The 16744-nt window shown below is 42.7% G+C and overlaps 1 protein-coding gene across 11 annotated transcripts in view; it reads left to right on the top strand.

The window, feature by feature from the left end:
- The window catches only part of LOC140304668 (nuclear factor 1 X-type-like), a 110141-nt gene that overhangs the window by 83937 nt on the left and 9460 nt on the right, over nucleotides 1-16744 (top strand). For 3 of the 11 annotated variants that reach the window (XM_072383400.1, XM_072383402.1, XM_072383404.1), the window contains 9 exons: nucleotides 2669-2731; nucleotides 3002-3076; nucleotides 3326-3449; nucleotides 5303-5338; nucleotides 5716-5843; nucleotides 6700-6774; nucleotides 10499-10627; nucleotides 13485-13654; nucleotides 15234-15381. In XM_072383400.1, coding sequence (XP_072239501.1) covers nucleotides 2669-2731; nucleotides 3002-3076; nucleotides 3326-3449; nucleotides 5303-5338; nucleotides 5716-5843; nucleotides 6700-6774; nucleotides 10499-10627; nucleotides 13485-13654; nucleotides 15234-15381 — 948 coding nt within the window. The remainder of the gene's footprint in view (nucleotides 1-2668; nucleotides 2732-3001; nucleotides 3077-3325; nucleotides 3450-5302; nucleotides 5339-5715; nucleotides 5844-6699; nucleotides 6775-10498; nucleotides 10628-13484; nucleotides 13655-15233; nucleotides 15382-16744) is intronic. The other 8 variants (XM_072383408.1, XM_072383407.1, XM_072383403.1 and 5 more) reach the window with 7 other exon arrangements.

Below are 16744 nucleotides of genomic sequence, written 5' to 3'. Positions count from 1 at the left end.
GTTGGGAGGCTAGGCGGGGGGGATGGGGGGCTTGTGACTGCTGTTGTAGCCTGCAGCTTGCAGAGCTGTGATAACCAGCAACCAGACCTCTGTCTTACCTCCTTCTCACCCTGTCCTCCTCACTTCTCTATACAGCTGTATGATGCACTGCTGAACTCAACAGTGGCACCGACTTCCAGCGAGTGATGTAGTGACATGTTTGAAGCACATTGTTAGTTGGTTGAAGTGCCTGGGTCGAGGGACACCAGCGTCACATTTTTTTAAAGCTTCGGTGTCCAGCTAGGTTATCTTACTTTATAGTAAAAGGTGCATATTACTTCAACATTTTCTCTTGAAAAAAGAAAAAACAAGAAGAACAATAGAAAAGATCATGGGTATCACGGTATCTTTCTGTCTCATGTACTTTGTCATCTAGACCTGTCACGACCTGCTTTCATCTGCTTGACAGTCTTGTTTATCATTAACTTCAGCTTTCACACCTCAGCCGCAGTAGAATATGTCGAGGTCATGACAGGCGAACAGTGGATTATTTAGGAAGTTGGGATACGAGTTAAACGTGTCATTGTCATGATATTCGATGACATGGTTCAGTATCATAAGAAAGTCTGAACATATTAGGTTTGTGAAATTTGGCACTTTTTAGTGGCAACATTTAGCAGGTACCAGCAGCAAAATAGGGACTGATCAAAGGTGTATCCAAAAAGCTCCTTAGTAAACAACTACTGGTACAATGAAAATAGAATTATGAACACATTAAGAACCTTTCCTCCTACCCAAAAAGAAAATAAGTCCATCAGTTCTTCATGTGTAAAAGTTGATCTAGAGCCCTGCAGAAGAATAAAATCCTCACTACATTTTTCCTGAAGCAGCAGTTCTGCTACTGTCTCTGTGATTATTACGTTTTATATTACGTTCTCCTGAAGCTTCATGGCAGCAAGTCATGCTTTGCAACTTACACAAGAGGTTATGAGATATCTCTCAAGCACACTGTAGGTACAGAAAGGATGCTGCATATTTTACTTGAGCATGTGTGATGTGAGAAATGTAGTGTTTACAATAATGTCCCCTGGTGAAATACTACATGATGGTAAAAAGTCCAATGAAGTGAGTCAGGTTGTTTTCTTAACAGCTTTCATTGGCCATCATATATGTTTACTCTGAATGTGTACCTCAGTGTTTCTCCACGTATGAGTGTGTGTTTGAATGTGTCTGAGTGCGTTTGTGGCGGGGGCCAAAGCCACGTATGTTTGGAGCGAGTGCTGTCAGTTAGCTGGAATGTGGCACTACCGCCAATGCTAAGATGGCTGCCAAGCTCTAAGATGGCTGCCAGAATTACACCCAGTCAGTGAGAGACACAGAGAAGCGAGAGATTCGGCAAGAGAAGTTCTTTTTTTTATTTCTGAGCTCTTTCCTTCCTTCATTCTTGCTCTTGTCTGTCTCGCCGCTCTCTCTGTGGATAAGCAGTGCGTCGTAGGCAGCGAGACAGGTCTGTTATTGTTTCTGCTCAGTAATCTGTGGCTTAGTGTGGCTGCAAGGCAAGTGCTGCTGGCAGGAATCTGTGTGCTCTGTTATCACCTACAGCCTGCAGATAAACACCTCTCCTGGCTAGCTTGCTTGCTAGCTAGCTACAGCTAGCATGGCCTCAATGGACAGCCAATAGCATTAGTCCCCCACACCTCACCACTCCAGGAAATGGAGATCAGGCTCATTTACCAACTTATTCTTGTTGACAAGAAGAGCGAGGGAGTGTATACAGCGCCCGTGTTACATATCCTTAAACAAATCCATAGACACGTGATATTTATTCAAATGCACCCTCGTCAATATACGCCAACTATTCTCAGTATTTGTGCAGCAAAACCTCATAGGTTACTGCAGCCTCCTCATTAAGCCCATTGTGTCCTAATTGTACACCTGTGTTGCCAAGATTTGCCATGCTTGTGTCTACTTTGTGACAAAAGCCGCAGTCCTTTCATAGATCAGTCATAACATTAGTCATAACAGTCATGAAAATTTTTCAAGTTTTTCTCTGTAAAACTTATAACCCAAGAGGAATAGCTTTGCCTTAACCTCCTCTTCACAACCATGCTGCCGTGGTCAGCCTTTTCACTTGATCTGTGTGTGTGAGGATGTGCGTGTATATGTGTGCTAATGCAAGGATTACAACACGCATTACAGTATGAAACAAAAATCATCGGAGAAACAGATTGAGAGAGAGCGCACATGTTTGTCTGTGCATGTTGTGTGTGAGGTGCTGTGTTTATGCAGACTAAATCCCTTGTGGCAAGAAAATATTAAATAGGATTATGGTGAGGGATATGATTGCGTGGTTAGATACTAAATGTCATAACAGCGCACTGTAAATCATTGCACCTTGATTGTGCAGGGACGAGCAAGACAGGAGATAACATTCTTAGATACAAGACTGTCACACAAAAACGTGTGAATTCACAAAGACATACATTCACAAGACGTGTACAATACCCTGGCAGAAATGGCAAGTTGCTCTTCCCTTTCACACCTCAAATATCACAGCCTTGGCATCGTGAGCACATAATTATGATTCATAGAGGCACTGTATATTTATCAGAATGTTTTTCATTTGTTTCTGTAGAATGCAAACCAGAGCTTAACTTTTCTCTTTGTCTGTTCTCTCCTTCCCATGTAGAATCTGGACAATCAGACAGCTCCAGCCAACAGGGAGACACAGACATCAAACCACCACCCAATGGTAGGTACACGCACACACATGCACACGCGTCCATGTATAAACACTCAAATCAGCATATTAGGATTGTTCCCATCATGCTTATCAGTTTTGACATATTCCAGTTACGGATCTAATTAACAAGCGCACTCTCACAGATGTTGATCCATAAACAGAGTTCCAGATGGTGGCCCTCTCAAAGGCACTTAAAAAGAACACCACAAATTTCTGACGTCTCTGTTTTTCTTTTTTTTTTTCTTTTATCTTTTTTGATCAACTCCATTTTCTACACAGGGCACCTGAGTTTCCAGGACTGCTTCGTCACCTCAGGGGTGTGGAATGTGGCGGAGCTGGTCAGAGTCTCACAGAGTAAGTGGATTCAAAAAAGAAAAGGAAAAGTTGGGATTAAATGACAGAATTAGTAAAATTGTAGTATTTTTGTATACATTTCCCAACTGCAGCTTTTGTAGTGAATGCATTACAAAGACATATATCTCTTTTCTACTGGAAATTGAATGTTTTTGGGATATATATTCGCATCCTCTCAGTTCATATTTATAATTTTCCCTCTTTGTCTTACTTTTCTCTCCCTCTTTCTTTTCTCTCTGCCTCTCTCAGCCCCTGTAGCCACAGCATCGGGGCCTAACTTCTCACTGGCCGACCTGGACAGCAGTCCCAGCTACTACAACATTAACCAGGTGGCTTTGGGAAGGCGCTCTCTCACCTCCCCTCCCTCCACCAGGTAAACAATCCTGCCATTGTTTCCACACAGACATCAATGGTATAGGGTGTACAGCCGTGTGTGTTACACATTACAGAGGCACAGCTATTATCAAGAGTAAAATGTGTATTAGTGAATGAAACAACCTTGTGAATTGATCAGTTCTGCCTTGGTCACGAAGGGAAAAAACTGGCAGGTAAAGTATGTGATCTCACTTTTTGCGCTATGAGTAATATTTGATATTAGAAGGACCACAGTTACTAAGCAGAACATATTAGCAATCAGGGTGCAACCAGGAAAAAAGTGCCAGAGGGAGATACCAGTTCTGCAGGTGACAAACAATGGCCAAATTTATTAACAGAAAGGCAGCCTATTCTTTTCAATAAATATCAAAGCGGTCTACCAAAGAAGAGTGTGAGAGTGATCGTTAAGTTTAGGAAAAGATGAATATTCTTGAACAGCTTTATTCTTAATTCCTCATTTATTGCGGGTCTGTCGTTAGAAAGAGAGACATGTTTCCGCTTGCACTCAAGTGATACGTTATAAAAAATCAATACAAAGACCACATTAACATAAATATACTTTAACTTATTAGCAGTCAAGTTCATCAGCTTAGCTCTACTCAAAGTATCGAGAACAAATAACTATCTCAATGGCTCAAGAACAGGGGCCATCTATCATCTGATTTCTAAAAGTGGGCTGAAATTGGGTCACGCAATTAGACTGTCTTGCAAATCTGAAACAGACTGACTGAAAAATAAATGAATCAAGGTGTTGTGATAGACTTTTTCATGGTAGGAACAAAATAACTCATGAGTACAAACACCAAAGTTGCTAAAACATGACTTATAGTTACTTGAACCTATAGCTTGTTCTAGTTATGATATGATTATGTTGAAAACATAATCTTTCCACATACCATGGATTGTATCAATAATAAGTGTTTACCTTGGCTTGTAGTTGATAACCTGCATTTAGTGTCTGGACTAACTGCAGTGGTGAGAGGCAGAGCCACAGCTTTAAGCTGGCAACAGTCGAGTTTCCACTTTATTTCCACTTCAGAGACACTGAATATGGAGTACAGCATTTTCATATCTGATATCCTTGGACCTGAGCTAATCTCCAAACCAACACATTTGTGTTGTTTTCACCTTCACAAAGAGTAGATTCTGCTAGAGCCCTCCACACATTACTGACCACATTCCATTTTAACACTGATGTGTCTGAATTTGTTAGTTCCCCTGAAATCAGAGGAATCCTCACCAGCTCTTACTTCAAAATAAAACACGTTGTGTAAAAAAAATGGTGATAACTGCTGTAATTAATAGATTTTTTTGCTCCTCTCTCTGTTCTTGTCTTGTTGAGTCCATCCAAAGAAATTTGATTTTATAGTTTATATTATATCTCGGCGTCCCGAGCTGTCTCAAATTACAAAAAACATCCCTCAGCAATCAATACGCGCTGAAAACATCTTCTACAGCCTAATCAAATAAACCTCCCCACGAAATGCTCACTGTTCTCAGTGGTCCCTCCTTGCAGCCTTGTCAAGTGTCAAATTTTATATAAGCTTCTTTTCAACGGTAAAAATTTATGCAGTTAGCAGCAAAATGTCTACAGAAAACTTCTCTAAAGAGAAACAGAATGCATTAGCATTTTCCCTTTCAAAGGAAACAGGAATTAGGAAAGTAGAGCCTGTATAACCAGTTTTCCTGGACACTAAAGGCCAGCCACAAGGTCTTTAAACTTCTTTGTATATGATGTATGTGTGTGTGTCAGCTGCTTTCTTCTTTATGAATGTATGATGGCTCTCTCTGCTTTTTTCTTTTGTCCTCCTCTTTCTGTCTTCTTACCTCTGTCATCTGCTGTCACTTTAGGTCTGAGGTGGAGTTGTACGCAAACCTTCCACGGAGGTAGTGACAAACACTTAAAAGATACAAATGAATGAAAACATGCATAGAGAACACACACACAAGAACACACAGTGTTAATGTGTGGCTGTCTCAGTTGTCTAACTTTTCTCTTTCCTCCTTTTTACATTGATTGTTTTCACACTTCTTGTGCTTTGTCTGTTCAGCTGTTAAGATTTTCAGAAGTAATATTGATTTTTCTAATGTGCAAAAGTTGAAGCTTGTGTATATGATCGGCTTTGTGAAAGTTTAAGTGGGGTGTTCCTGAGCCGTACATTTCTTGCTGAGATATATTTTTAAGAACATCATAACTCATCTGCCCTTCTCTTCCTGCCTTCCACCCTTACTTCTCCCCACCAAATATCCTTCCGTGCTCTCAGCTCCACCAAGAGGAAGTCCTTAGACGACAGTGAGCTGGAGAGCCCCACAGATGATGTTTTCTATCCTGGACGTTCGCCTGCTCCCAGCTCTTCCCAGTCCAGTGCGTGGCCCAGTGACATGGATCCAGGTACCGTCCCATCCCAACCCACTCCTGTCACCTGCTACGCAAGCATCATTAAACTTTTGCACCCTCTTGTCTGACCCCCACCCATCCACACTCCCCCACTCAGTCAGCTGCCTTTCTTTTGTTGATGCACACAACCCTGAGTACCCCACAAACCTCCCACTCACCTACTAATCACCTCTCTTAAGACCCTGTGACACAATAACCATTCAGCTTACAGAAACAGCAACACGATCACCAAGCTTAGGTTAGTTAATATTACAGAATGAATTACAGATGAACTTGATTGACTTGGATTAACTGGTAACATTATCTAAATAGCTATAGAAAGCCAAATTACTTAAGCTTTCCAAATGTGGAATGACCTGCCATATTCCAAAGCATGTAGACTTGAAACAAATGTTTAAAGTAATGTGATTTTCGTGGTTCTGTCTGAGTCAGCGACAGACAAAATCAGGCATTTGGTGGCAATCTCTTCCTTCATTGCACAGTGAATTAGAGTCTGTAGACTTTACCCAGTTTACTCCCTCCTCTGTGATCTTAGCTCATCCATCCTACCATCAGTAACTCCAAGAACCCCATCACCCACCCCCACCCTCACCACCCACTTGCTTCATTTCAAGGGTTCAGATTTCCTCATTCTCACCTTTAAGCCATAATCATGCATAAAGTTAATCTGATGTTGTACACATGATCAATCATTCACTCCCTTGATCATACATAGATTCTCACTCCTAACTCGCTCCCCTTCCCTTCTACTCTCTCTCTCTCTCTCCCTCAGTCTCTCTCTCTCTCTCTCTCTCTATGTCTCTCACTCTTCCCCTATCTCATTGTTAACAATACCCTTCTTCACTTTCAGTGCAGCACCATTTGGCGAGTGTGCAGGAGAGGAAGATAAAACATGAAAACGATGGCGTGCAGTTTCCTTACCATGGTTAGAACAACATTGATTACACTCATATCTATTTGCTATTTATTAGCCTTTATGAAGCACAGTTATTCCTCTCTGTGTGTCTGTATGTGTGCGTGTTTTATGTAATTGTGATACTTATATATACTTATTTATATAAATTTATATTTCAGATATACATATTGTGTGTGTTTGTGTTGGAGTTGTATAATGTAGTAAGGACAAGGATAGTCTGCCAGTCATGACACTTTCATAATTTTCACAATTTCACAAGCTTTAGTTGTTGTTTGGAAATATATTTTGTGTGACGTACTAAGGCAGGACTGTTAAGAATTATCCAGTTGCAGCTTTATTCTGTAAGAAACTTGAGGGCACATGTAGCTTGCCTCACATTCCTGGCTTTATCTCTCATAACTGTGGCACTTTAACTGTTTGATGTCACCTTGCCAACAGTTGTGTTCACCTGCTGTACCCATTATGGCTTTCACATATAAACACTCGCACAGTGGCTTACTCACATTTACACAGGCCCACACAGTCATCCATACACATCCACACATATGTAAATAGAGGTCTCACACACACAGCAATTCACAGCCCTCCTGCCCCCCGGTCACACGTTGCAACATACACGCTTATCATACTCCCCACCCCTGCAGGTGTTCAACCCTGCCTCCATCCCTCTGTGGATCAGAGATGTGAAACCTGTCTTCCAGCTCCCTAGCTCTCCTCTCAGCTCTCCATCTCTGTCTCCCCTCTGTCTAATTGAAAATGTGTACAACAGGATGGGCCCTGGGGAGGGTGAAACATATCACAGCAGTGAGGGTGGAGAGGGAACCAGAAATTAAGCAAATAAGTGGGAAAAGTGGGCAGTGCAAGAGGGGATGGAGTTGAGAGGAAGACTTTGGTGTTCTCAAATGGTGAGAAAGAGAGATGACTTAATTAGAGTGTGAAGTAGAGGGGCCAAGAGTCTCGGTTAGGTTTTGCCACAGTCTACACTCATTTGAGCCTCAGCGGCTGCTCCACTTAGCTGTAAATGTAATTAAGAGGCTGCTCATCAGAGCCACAACAGAGGCTCCTGCTCACCTTTATGCATCAGAGCTTCCTTCTGTCTCCTTCTGTCTTTGGATTTGTGGTATATATGTGATTTTCCTAATAATCCCACCTGCTACTGGCAGATCTCTTCTGGGAATTCTGCTCAGGTGGGGGGGTGTAAACAAGCAAACACACAGACGCACACACAAACAAACAAACTGAGGGACCCCACAGACGTGCTTTAGACAATCCCTTATTGCCCCAGACTCTCTAGTGCACACACTTAGTGACACAGACACAGATGTTAAAGATGCATTCGTACATATGAATCACCCAAACAAAGTCGGATTCAGATGTACACACGATAGATTTCTGCACACATATCACACAGCCCAGTCAGACACACACATACATGCACAGCTGAAGCATGGTCCCAGATGGTGTTTCCTTGTATCTGTAGCCTTGGGATCCATGATGATGCTGGAGACAGCTGCTCCACAGGGGCGAGGAGGGGTAGGGGAGGTTAGAGGAGGCAATCGAAAAAACCATGATTTCATATTAGCTCCAAATGATTGTGAAATTTTTTCACGAGGCGCCAGAGACTTGTGGTAGTGAAGGCCTTGCTTTGACTTCAGTGCTACATGCCCTTAGAGGGACCCAGCTGGACTTCCAGTAATGGACATATGTGGTTTAAATCATTGGAGAGAGAATTCCCCAACTTACTTAAAACACTATCCCCTGTCTTTTCCAAACTGTGCGTGTGAGTTTGTGTGTGTTTGTGTCTGTGTGTTCTTCAGAGGCGCATCTGGTGGCAGGCCTGTTAGTGCAAAGAGACAGAAGGGTCATCATGGGAACGCTTGATTAGTTGCCAGTGAAATTCTAAGGCTTGCCAGAAAAGGAAACAGTGCAGTTTTGGCACACATACACATGCACACACGCAGTCCATATCAGACCACTGAGAAGTCTGCAACATCCTGAAATATTGTCTATAACATTTCATCACTGACTGTGATAATGCCATTAATTCCTAAATATCCTGATGTTAATGTTCATCTGATATGTCGGCTTTTGATTCTATACTTAAGATTAATCTCTTTCTCTCAAAATAGATTTGCATGGCTGCTTCACTGTAACCATTATGGTTTAATATGCAAAGTTATGTCTGTTCCAACTTTCTTCTGGTCTTAGTTCTTCCCAGCTTTCCCCTCCAGTGCCTTTCCATCTCTTATTTCCACCAGTGTGATAGTGTCATAGCAATCACTGCTAACTGCTGGTGTCAGAAGTGGGATTGGGGTTGTTTTCATGCTTGGAATCTCTCTGACAGTACAATACACCCCCAGACTCCCGCTACAGTTGGGGGGTGAGGGATGTGGGGAGGGTTATATATCTGCTAAAGACATAAATGGTTCACACGAATTCACTCCCACCTGCTTGAGACTTAACTCTTTCACACAGGGAGGGAAGGTTTTACACGCCCCCACACTCCCATAGACTTTCACACGTCTCCAGCTGGAGAACTGAGGAGGAATCGTATTTAATGCCTTGTTTGATGCGGAGGGGCCACAGAAATAGACTTCCAAACAACCGTCCAAAAAAGTTTAAAACGAGAACAGTATCACACCATTCACTTGTAAAGAAGATTAGAATAAAACTTATGGAAGGAAGAAATTTGTCTATTGTTGCATCAGTTAAACGTGGCGGCCTTTTACGCTGCGTTCAGATGTGTGTGAGTGTGTGGGCGCAAGAGATAATAACCATATTTAACATCTTATGACATTCCAATTTCATACATGTTGTCAGAGCAATGCAATGATGGAAAAAAAAAGACACTGCTGAATTTTTCACAGGTTCTGCTTTGCTCTTGCTCCCTCACATATTTTCATGTCTCCCATATTCTTCTCGCCTCTCTCCCTCTGTCGCCTCTCTCTGTCCGTCTGCTTGTCTTTCGCACTCAGCATCTGCCGTGTCCATACTGTACAGTGTGTGCTATTTCTGAATGAAGCTGTCCTCTCGCGCAGCCAGCTTGTGAGCTTCGCTGAAGCCAGACCACAACTAGTTGGCTGTGGCTGAATGGTGGCCATGCTCATACACAGAGAAACCCTAAAGTTGGCACCTGAAAGAGAGCGAGAGAGAGAAACAGAAAGAGATGAGACAGAAAATCATACAGTGGCACAGTGGAGATTATTATTGCTACAGATGTTCTTTGGCAACAAAACAAAGACCATATTCAGTTTGGATTTATTTTTCCCTTTTTTTCCCTTTGAAGACAAACTCTATGGTTATTGAATATTCTCCTGCCCATAATGAAGGAAGTCGTGCATCCTACAGTTTCTCTCATTCCTACAACAATGAATTGTCATCCCTTGATTGGCTGTCATGACTTTGGTCTTTTGAGCGTCTTTATGTTGTCCGATTGATCATTTGCAGAGTCCTCATCGACTCATTGATACAAACAGTTACCATCTGCCAAAAAAGGACATGGAACAATGCACTGCCATCAGCTGATGACAAAATGAAACAGTTTGATCAAAAAAATCATGATAACTCAGGTCCCCATCAATAAAAAAATCAAGTGGATTTTTTTTAAGTGCAGCTAACTAAAGAGCAACATTTTGTTGATTAAAACCACCTCTCTTTTCCTCCCTTTTACCCCCATTTTTTTCTTTTTTTTTTGTTGATCCCATTTTTTTTATTTTTTATTTTTTTTCGTCAGGACTGTCCTCGCCTGGTTCACTTAAGAAGCCGGGGAAGTTTGATTTCAACGCCCTGACTTCCCAGACGAGGTCCCCCCGCATGGCGTTCACACACCACCCGCTGCCCGTGCTGGCAGGAGTGAGACCAGGTGAGAGCCCTGCCACGAATCCAACTCCACCCCTTTAATTATCTGAAAAAGAGAGAGAAGGAAAGGGAGTGTTAAACTTGATCCCAGATTGCCATATTTACAGCCCAGAACTCCTCAAAGACAAACAAACAAACCAAATACCTCAGTCGTGTGCCTGAAAATGGAAATCCTTTACGTACTTGCTGAGAAAGCTAAGGAAAACTTTCCAGTCCTACAGTTGCAACTGCTGAGAGGCAATATGCCTGCAGAGTTTCACCTGCTCAGTGTTACTGCTGTCATCATGGCTTGGCATAAATTCCTCTCTCTCTCTTTCAGCTTGTCTCCATCCATCCATTTTTACCACCATCTTTGTGCCTGTGTTTTTAATATTATCATTGCATGGTACCAATGCTGCATCCATGCCTTTGTGACTGATTTTACCTCACATCTTACTGCTTTATGCGTTCGTCATGATGTTATGATCTTGCCTGGATGTGGAAACTCTACACACTGAAATGGAAATATAGACATTGTTTCTTATGTAGGTAAGAACAAGACAACAAGGACTTGCTAAGGCACAGTAAGTGTTACAGTCAACCAGGGAGTATTTCTGTGTCCTTCTTTGTACGCACCTGTGTTGTCATTTTTCTCTTTGAAAGATGCATTTAGTAGGTTTTTTCCTTTTTCAAAGAGCAAATACTCTCTGAAAAAAAGAAGCAGGAGGAAGCAAAAAATGATTGATACAATATTTGATCCCATATGGTTGCGCAGATACACACTTGCGGTGAATAAAATCTATGGTATTTCAAAGTTTTTGCTTCAGTGGATTCACGAAGGGCAAGCTGTCCTCCCAAGACCTTTTCGGTCTGATAGGATAACCAACGTGGTTTCTCTGTCTCCAGTGAAAGAATTCCCAACGTCTCCAGGATCTTTAGTTTGCCAACAAGTCCCCGTAGATTGGTCTCACTTTTCAAAGAAATAAATATGTCCTTTCTCCGTCTCTCCTTCTCATTCCATTTGTCTCTCAGAGGGCTGGATTGGTCCATAGCCAAACCAGACCTGCCATGCAAAGGTCATTGGGACTTATTGCCCAGCATGTTGAGATGTATTGAATTTTACTTGCAGGGCTCCCCAAGGTATCTTTAGAACATGTTGTCTTGTCTGGATTTTGCACAATTAAGCTATGTTTCTGATCTGCGCAGAACAGCGTCGGATATGTTCAAGAATCAAAAACAGCTAATTGAATTTTATGGATGAACTGCCTGCTTGTTTTGTGTGGAAGGTGTCAGGGACTATCTCAGTTTTCTTTGTTCCCCAGCTAACCTCAAACACTCTCCAAATTATGTGTGAGCCTATGAGCCAGGAGGTTTTCATGTAATAATAGTTTTCATGTAATAGATCAGAAATTGTGTCTTATAGCATTTGTGCACATACACAAGGATAAAGATTTGCATTTGAATTTACACTCTTGCGGAGGACTCAGTGTGCAAAAATGGCTGCCATCCAAATGAGATGTCCCTCAGTGGCCTTGGTTCCCTTAAAGAGGCGGAGGAATGATGGAAGGGAGGGCAGGAGAGAGGTATGAAAAAAGAGAATGGGGTTGACGTAGTTGGGCCAACAAAGTGCTGTTGCTTTCCTCTGGATGGGTTGAAGATGTTAGCTGTCATAGGGTCTACATATTGAGGGTGTTCTACACTAGCACAGAGAGCTGCCAGAATAAATGCTGTCTGGTTAAACTCATTTACATAGTTGGCCTTTGTGGCAGTAATCAGACACACACATCAATATACTTAAAAAAACACACACACGCACACACATGAAAGCTTTAAGAAACACTGAAACATTCACCTGCACACAAAAGCACAGAGACAAACCAACCCAGTGCACCAGTTACACAAAAAACAGGGAAGTACTCACTTTGTGGGTACAATATACACAAGAGATAGTAGGTGACAGACATAATCACAGATGCTTGTTCGCCAGGCTCCCCTCACCTAGCAGCTTGCCTCTTTAGTTTGGTGAGCCAAATTGCCACAGCCATAGAATCACCGCAGACAAGACAGACAGCGCAGCCTGTTGTCTGTATGTGTGAGTCTGTGTGTGTGCGTGTATACGTGTGCGGTTGGCTGGCTGGCTGACTAATGTCTCTGGGAGGTGTTCTGTGGTCGGCTGGGAGCAGAGGGGAGATTGTCTCTCAAACTTTAAACTGCAGGGCAGAACCACACAGTAAGAATATGCTTCTGATTGATTACACATCACTGACAAGCAATAAAACAAGCAAGACAAAATCCAGAGTGTGTATGTGGGGCTTTGTCATACTCGGGCGGCTCATGTATGTGTGGGTGACAGGGAAAGGAATGAAGATGAAGCAGAAGGCAGAAAATACTGTAACACACTTGCGAGTATGTGGCTGTGAAAACTGTGCGTGCATGTGTAGCGATGCCAGGCTTACCGGAAGTTCAGTGAAATCTAGTGGGCTGGTTTTATAAAATGAATGAGACCAGATGTTGCCCAGTTGACAGGGATAATGCCAGTCATTTATAAGCAGGAACAGCTTCAGTCAGTCAATAACAACAGGATGTCACAGCTATTTTCTTTGTTACCACCATAATAGACCTTAATGACAACCTGGTTGTAACCTGCCAGCTGTCTTGGTGCCTAAATGGAACATATGCATGTCTTAAATACTGTCACAGGTGTGCATGTTACTGAATGCTATATAGGCAGTTATGTAAGTCCATCAGCTGTGTTGTATTTGAGGAGAAAAATGAAAGGATGAACTGAACCTCATTGTATTTTTCCACTTATGGTCTCCTCTCCTCACATCTCTTCCTCCTCCCCTTTCCATTCCTGTTTCCTATGACCTTTTTGCTCTCAGGGAGTCCCCGTGCCTCAGCCTCAACCCTGCACTTCCCTTCCTCCTCTATCATCCAGCAGTCCAGCCCGTACTTCACCCATCCTACCATACGCTACCATCACCACCAGGACCCGCTTAAGGAGTTTGTGCAGTTTGTGTGCACCGATGGCACCGGACAGCCCAGCGCACAGGTAAGTGATCTGTGGGTTATTCAAAGGGGTGCCTGTAGGATACTCTGGTGAGGAACATGCGGAATGAAAGACAGAAACAAAAAGAATTGAACTCTACATCATTTCATATCTTATTATTTACAGAGCCAAAACCTGCCCATGGAGGAATTTTGTAAGCAGGGAAGGTTGTAGAGTAAATGCGTCAAATCGAAAAAGGAAACCAGATGTGCTTCAACAGGAAAAGAATAAATACAAAGAAAATAAACTCAGCTGGAGAAAATTATAGGGGAGGAAGTCAAACTCCCATTGACTCATCACAGGTTCAACATATTACATAATGCTGTTCCTCCTACATGTGGGCTGTGGGAGATCTTGCTTGTCACTTATGCAAAGAGAGGTAGAAAATGGCTGGTCTGAGAAAAACTGGTAATTGGCATTGGGTCTAGCTGGTTGAGAGTTTACACACACATTGAGAGCTGAGCTGTTTGTAAAATTAGGTATCCTTGGAATGAACGCCAAGCAGATATCCAAGACTGCAGGTGCCCTCCAGTAACAATTCCTCACTGACCCCCTGCCTTTTTTTGGTGATGTTCTCATACTCCCAACAGCAGTGTTCTCTCAAGAGGCATGTACAGCTTTACAGTCTGCTTAGTAATCTATGATAAATTCTTTGCCTAAAACACGGAGGGGGTTCAAGTAATATAAATGGAACTAAGCAACCAAAAATATTTATCTCTACGTTAGAGTTACCCACTGGGACAAGTTCTCAACTGCGCGAGGAACTGAAGAAAATATCTCCTGTGACAGATGAAGTGTGCACTTGTGAATTAGCAGGACACTAAATGCTGATTGGAGAGGGGGGTGTTTCTGGGACACGGTCAAGCCTCATTGGGGTGCCTGGGGTCTACTTCAGACAAACGTTAGTTAAGGCGGACACCACTTTGAGAGCCCCAAGTATCAAAACTCAGGATATAGCTGACTGTCAACTGGCCTTTGAGGGATGTTTGTGAGCGTTTCAATGCACATTTACCAAAGTGCAGAGTAGTACTGTAAACCTCTACTGTAAACTTGGCCTGTTGAATCCACTTATATCAAGCCCTTTCTTCATGTGCTGTTATCCTTTGTTCTCATTACTTAACACACTGAACAGACTATCATTTTTTTAATTTCTCACACACTTCCACAAGGCAAACAGACATCATTTGCACATCGCTGGTTTTTGCTTTTGATTTTCAAACTCTCACGTTGCACTGTAACTTCTCTTAACAACCCTTCACTGTCCTATATGGACAGCATTTTTCTTTTTCCCATTTGTGTGACAATGTTCATCACTTTTTTTACTTCTTATTTGCTTTTCTTTCTAACTACTTTAGGATAGTATATTTGTTTCACATTTTTTAAAAAAAAGGGAGTCACCCTGTATGAAAGTGTGCATGCTTGTCTTAGTTTGACGTGTGTGTATTCTGCTGGTATGTACCTATACGTCAGTCTCTTTACCTTAAAAAAAGAGTCTGTCTGTGTGACATGTTGAGTGGCTCCCTGTACAGTGTATAATCTCGGGGTGTGTCCCGCTCACCCTGTCTGTATGGTCCATCTGCAGCCTAATGGAGGTGGCCAGAGCAAAATGCCGGGCTCCTTCCTGCTGCCCCCGCCACCCCCGGTGGCGCGCCCTGTGCCCCTCCCCATGTCCGACTCTAAAACCATCAGCACGCCCACTGACGGCGGACTCAGCTCACCCGCATCTCCGTGTAAGTCACCCCCTCACTCCCACTCCCCTCCACAAACCCGCATTAATACCCCAGTTGCCCCAAAGACTTTTCATAAAGGCCAATCCGAGACCATAATGGCAGAAATTTTATCCTTCATACATCCTACGACTGCATCGATTCTGCAGATGACGCCATCATAGAAGTCCCAGTATTTCTGTGCAATCTTGTGGTTCGTCTACTGAAAGAGCACAGGTCTGGGTCATCTATTATGGCTTCTGCTGTGTTTTTTTTCAGTAAGGTTCACTGTAGGTTTTCATTATGGTTCAATCTGCTCAGTCAAACACTCAGCAGCCCCAGGAGCTTCACTCCTGTTTCATCCATCACCTTTTGGACTGTGCACATATGTACTGCACCAGCAACGAGCAATACTGCCAAAGCAGAAGCCACGCCTTTGCCAAACCAGAGATCCTTTTTCAAGTTCCTCTACAGCCCCTTTCAGACATGAGAAATATGCCACATTTACGCCTTTATCGATTAATCAAAGCAACAGCACTCAGTCACTGACACATGGTCCACATACACTCATCAATGACGCAGAAAGACACATCATTTGTCCTTCTTGCCAGATTGAACAATACATTAAGTGATATATGACAGCAGCTGCAAGTTTTTATATAACAACGTCTCATATTACCATAGAAATTCATAGTAGCATTTTGAAGTGCACCGTGAATGTGTAAAACATACTAGCATACATCTGATTGGCTTATGACTCACAAGGGATTAGTTGCACAGTGTTTTTTGTCAGCACAAGAAAATGCATGACGTTTCATTTCACCAGGGGACACTATCTTCACCGCCGTCTCTGTGGTGTCCGCCGTGTGTGTGAGAGGAAAAGCTGCAGCTGCACTCAGCTGTTTTTTTCCATCTATTTGGCTCTGACACTTAGGTGCTGCACCAAATAATGGTAAGGAAAACTTTTAGGCAGCAAAGTTTGCACGGCACAGTTATTTATCTATTCAATCACGCAATTTGTCAAATTTAGACCCAGTGCTGCTGTGCGTACCTGTCAGTAAATGTGACGGCAGCAGTTCAGACGAGTGTCATGTTGTCAGTGATAGGTGCAAATTGTGAGGTTTGACTCAGTAAAATTGCGTTACATTGCCATTAGATTCACGAGAAGCAGTGCGTGTCTGAAAGGGGCTTGTATCTCTTGCTCTTGCTTTCTCTCATCTCTGAAGTCTTCTTTCCACTCTCCATGTCTTTGCAAACCGCCTCCACCTCCGTCCTCCACCCTTCCTCTCACCCCTCCTCAAAGTCATTTTTTTCTCTCTCTGGTGTTGGATTTCCTGCTAGCACCACAAGAGGCAGTGCAGTTTTATCTTCTTTCTTTTTGGATGTG

Source organism: Leuresthes tenuis, unplaced genomic scaffold, assembly GCF_036924035.1.
Source record: "Leuresthes tenuis unplaced genomic scaffold, fLeuTen1.0.hap1 SCAF_4, whole genome shotgun sequence".
In the NCBI taxonomy this organism is placed as follows: domain Eukaryota; kingdom Metazoa; phylum Chordata; class Actinopteri; order Atheriniformes; family Atherinopsidae; genus Leuresthes; species Leuresthes tenuis.
Note: the sequence above shows the minus strand (reverse complement) of the source record. Positions and strands in the feature narration are given on the sequence as shown.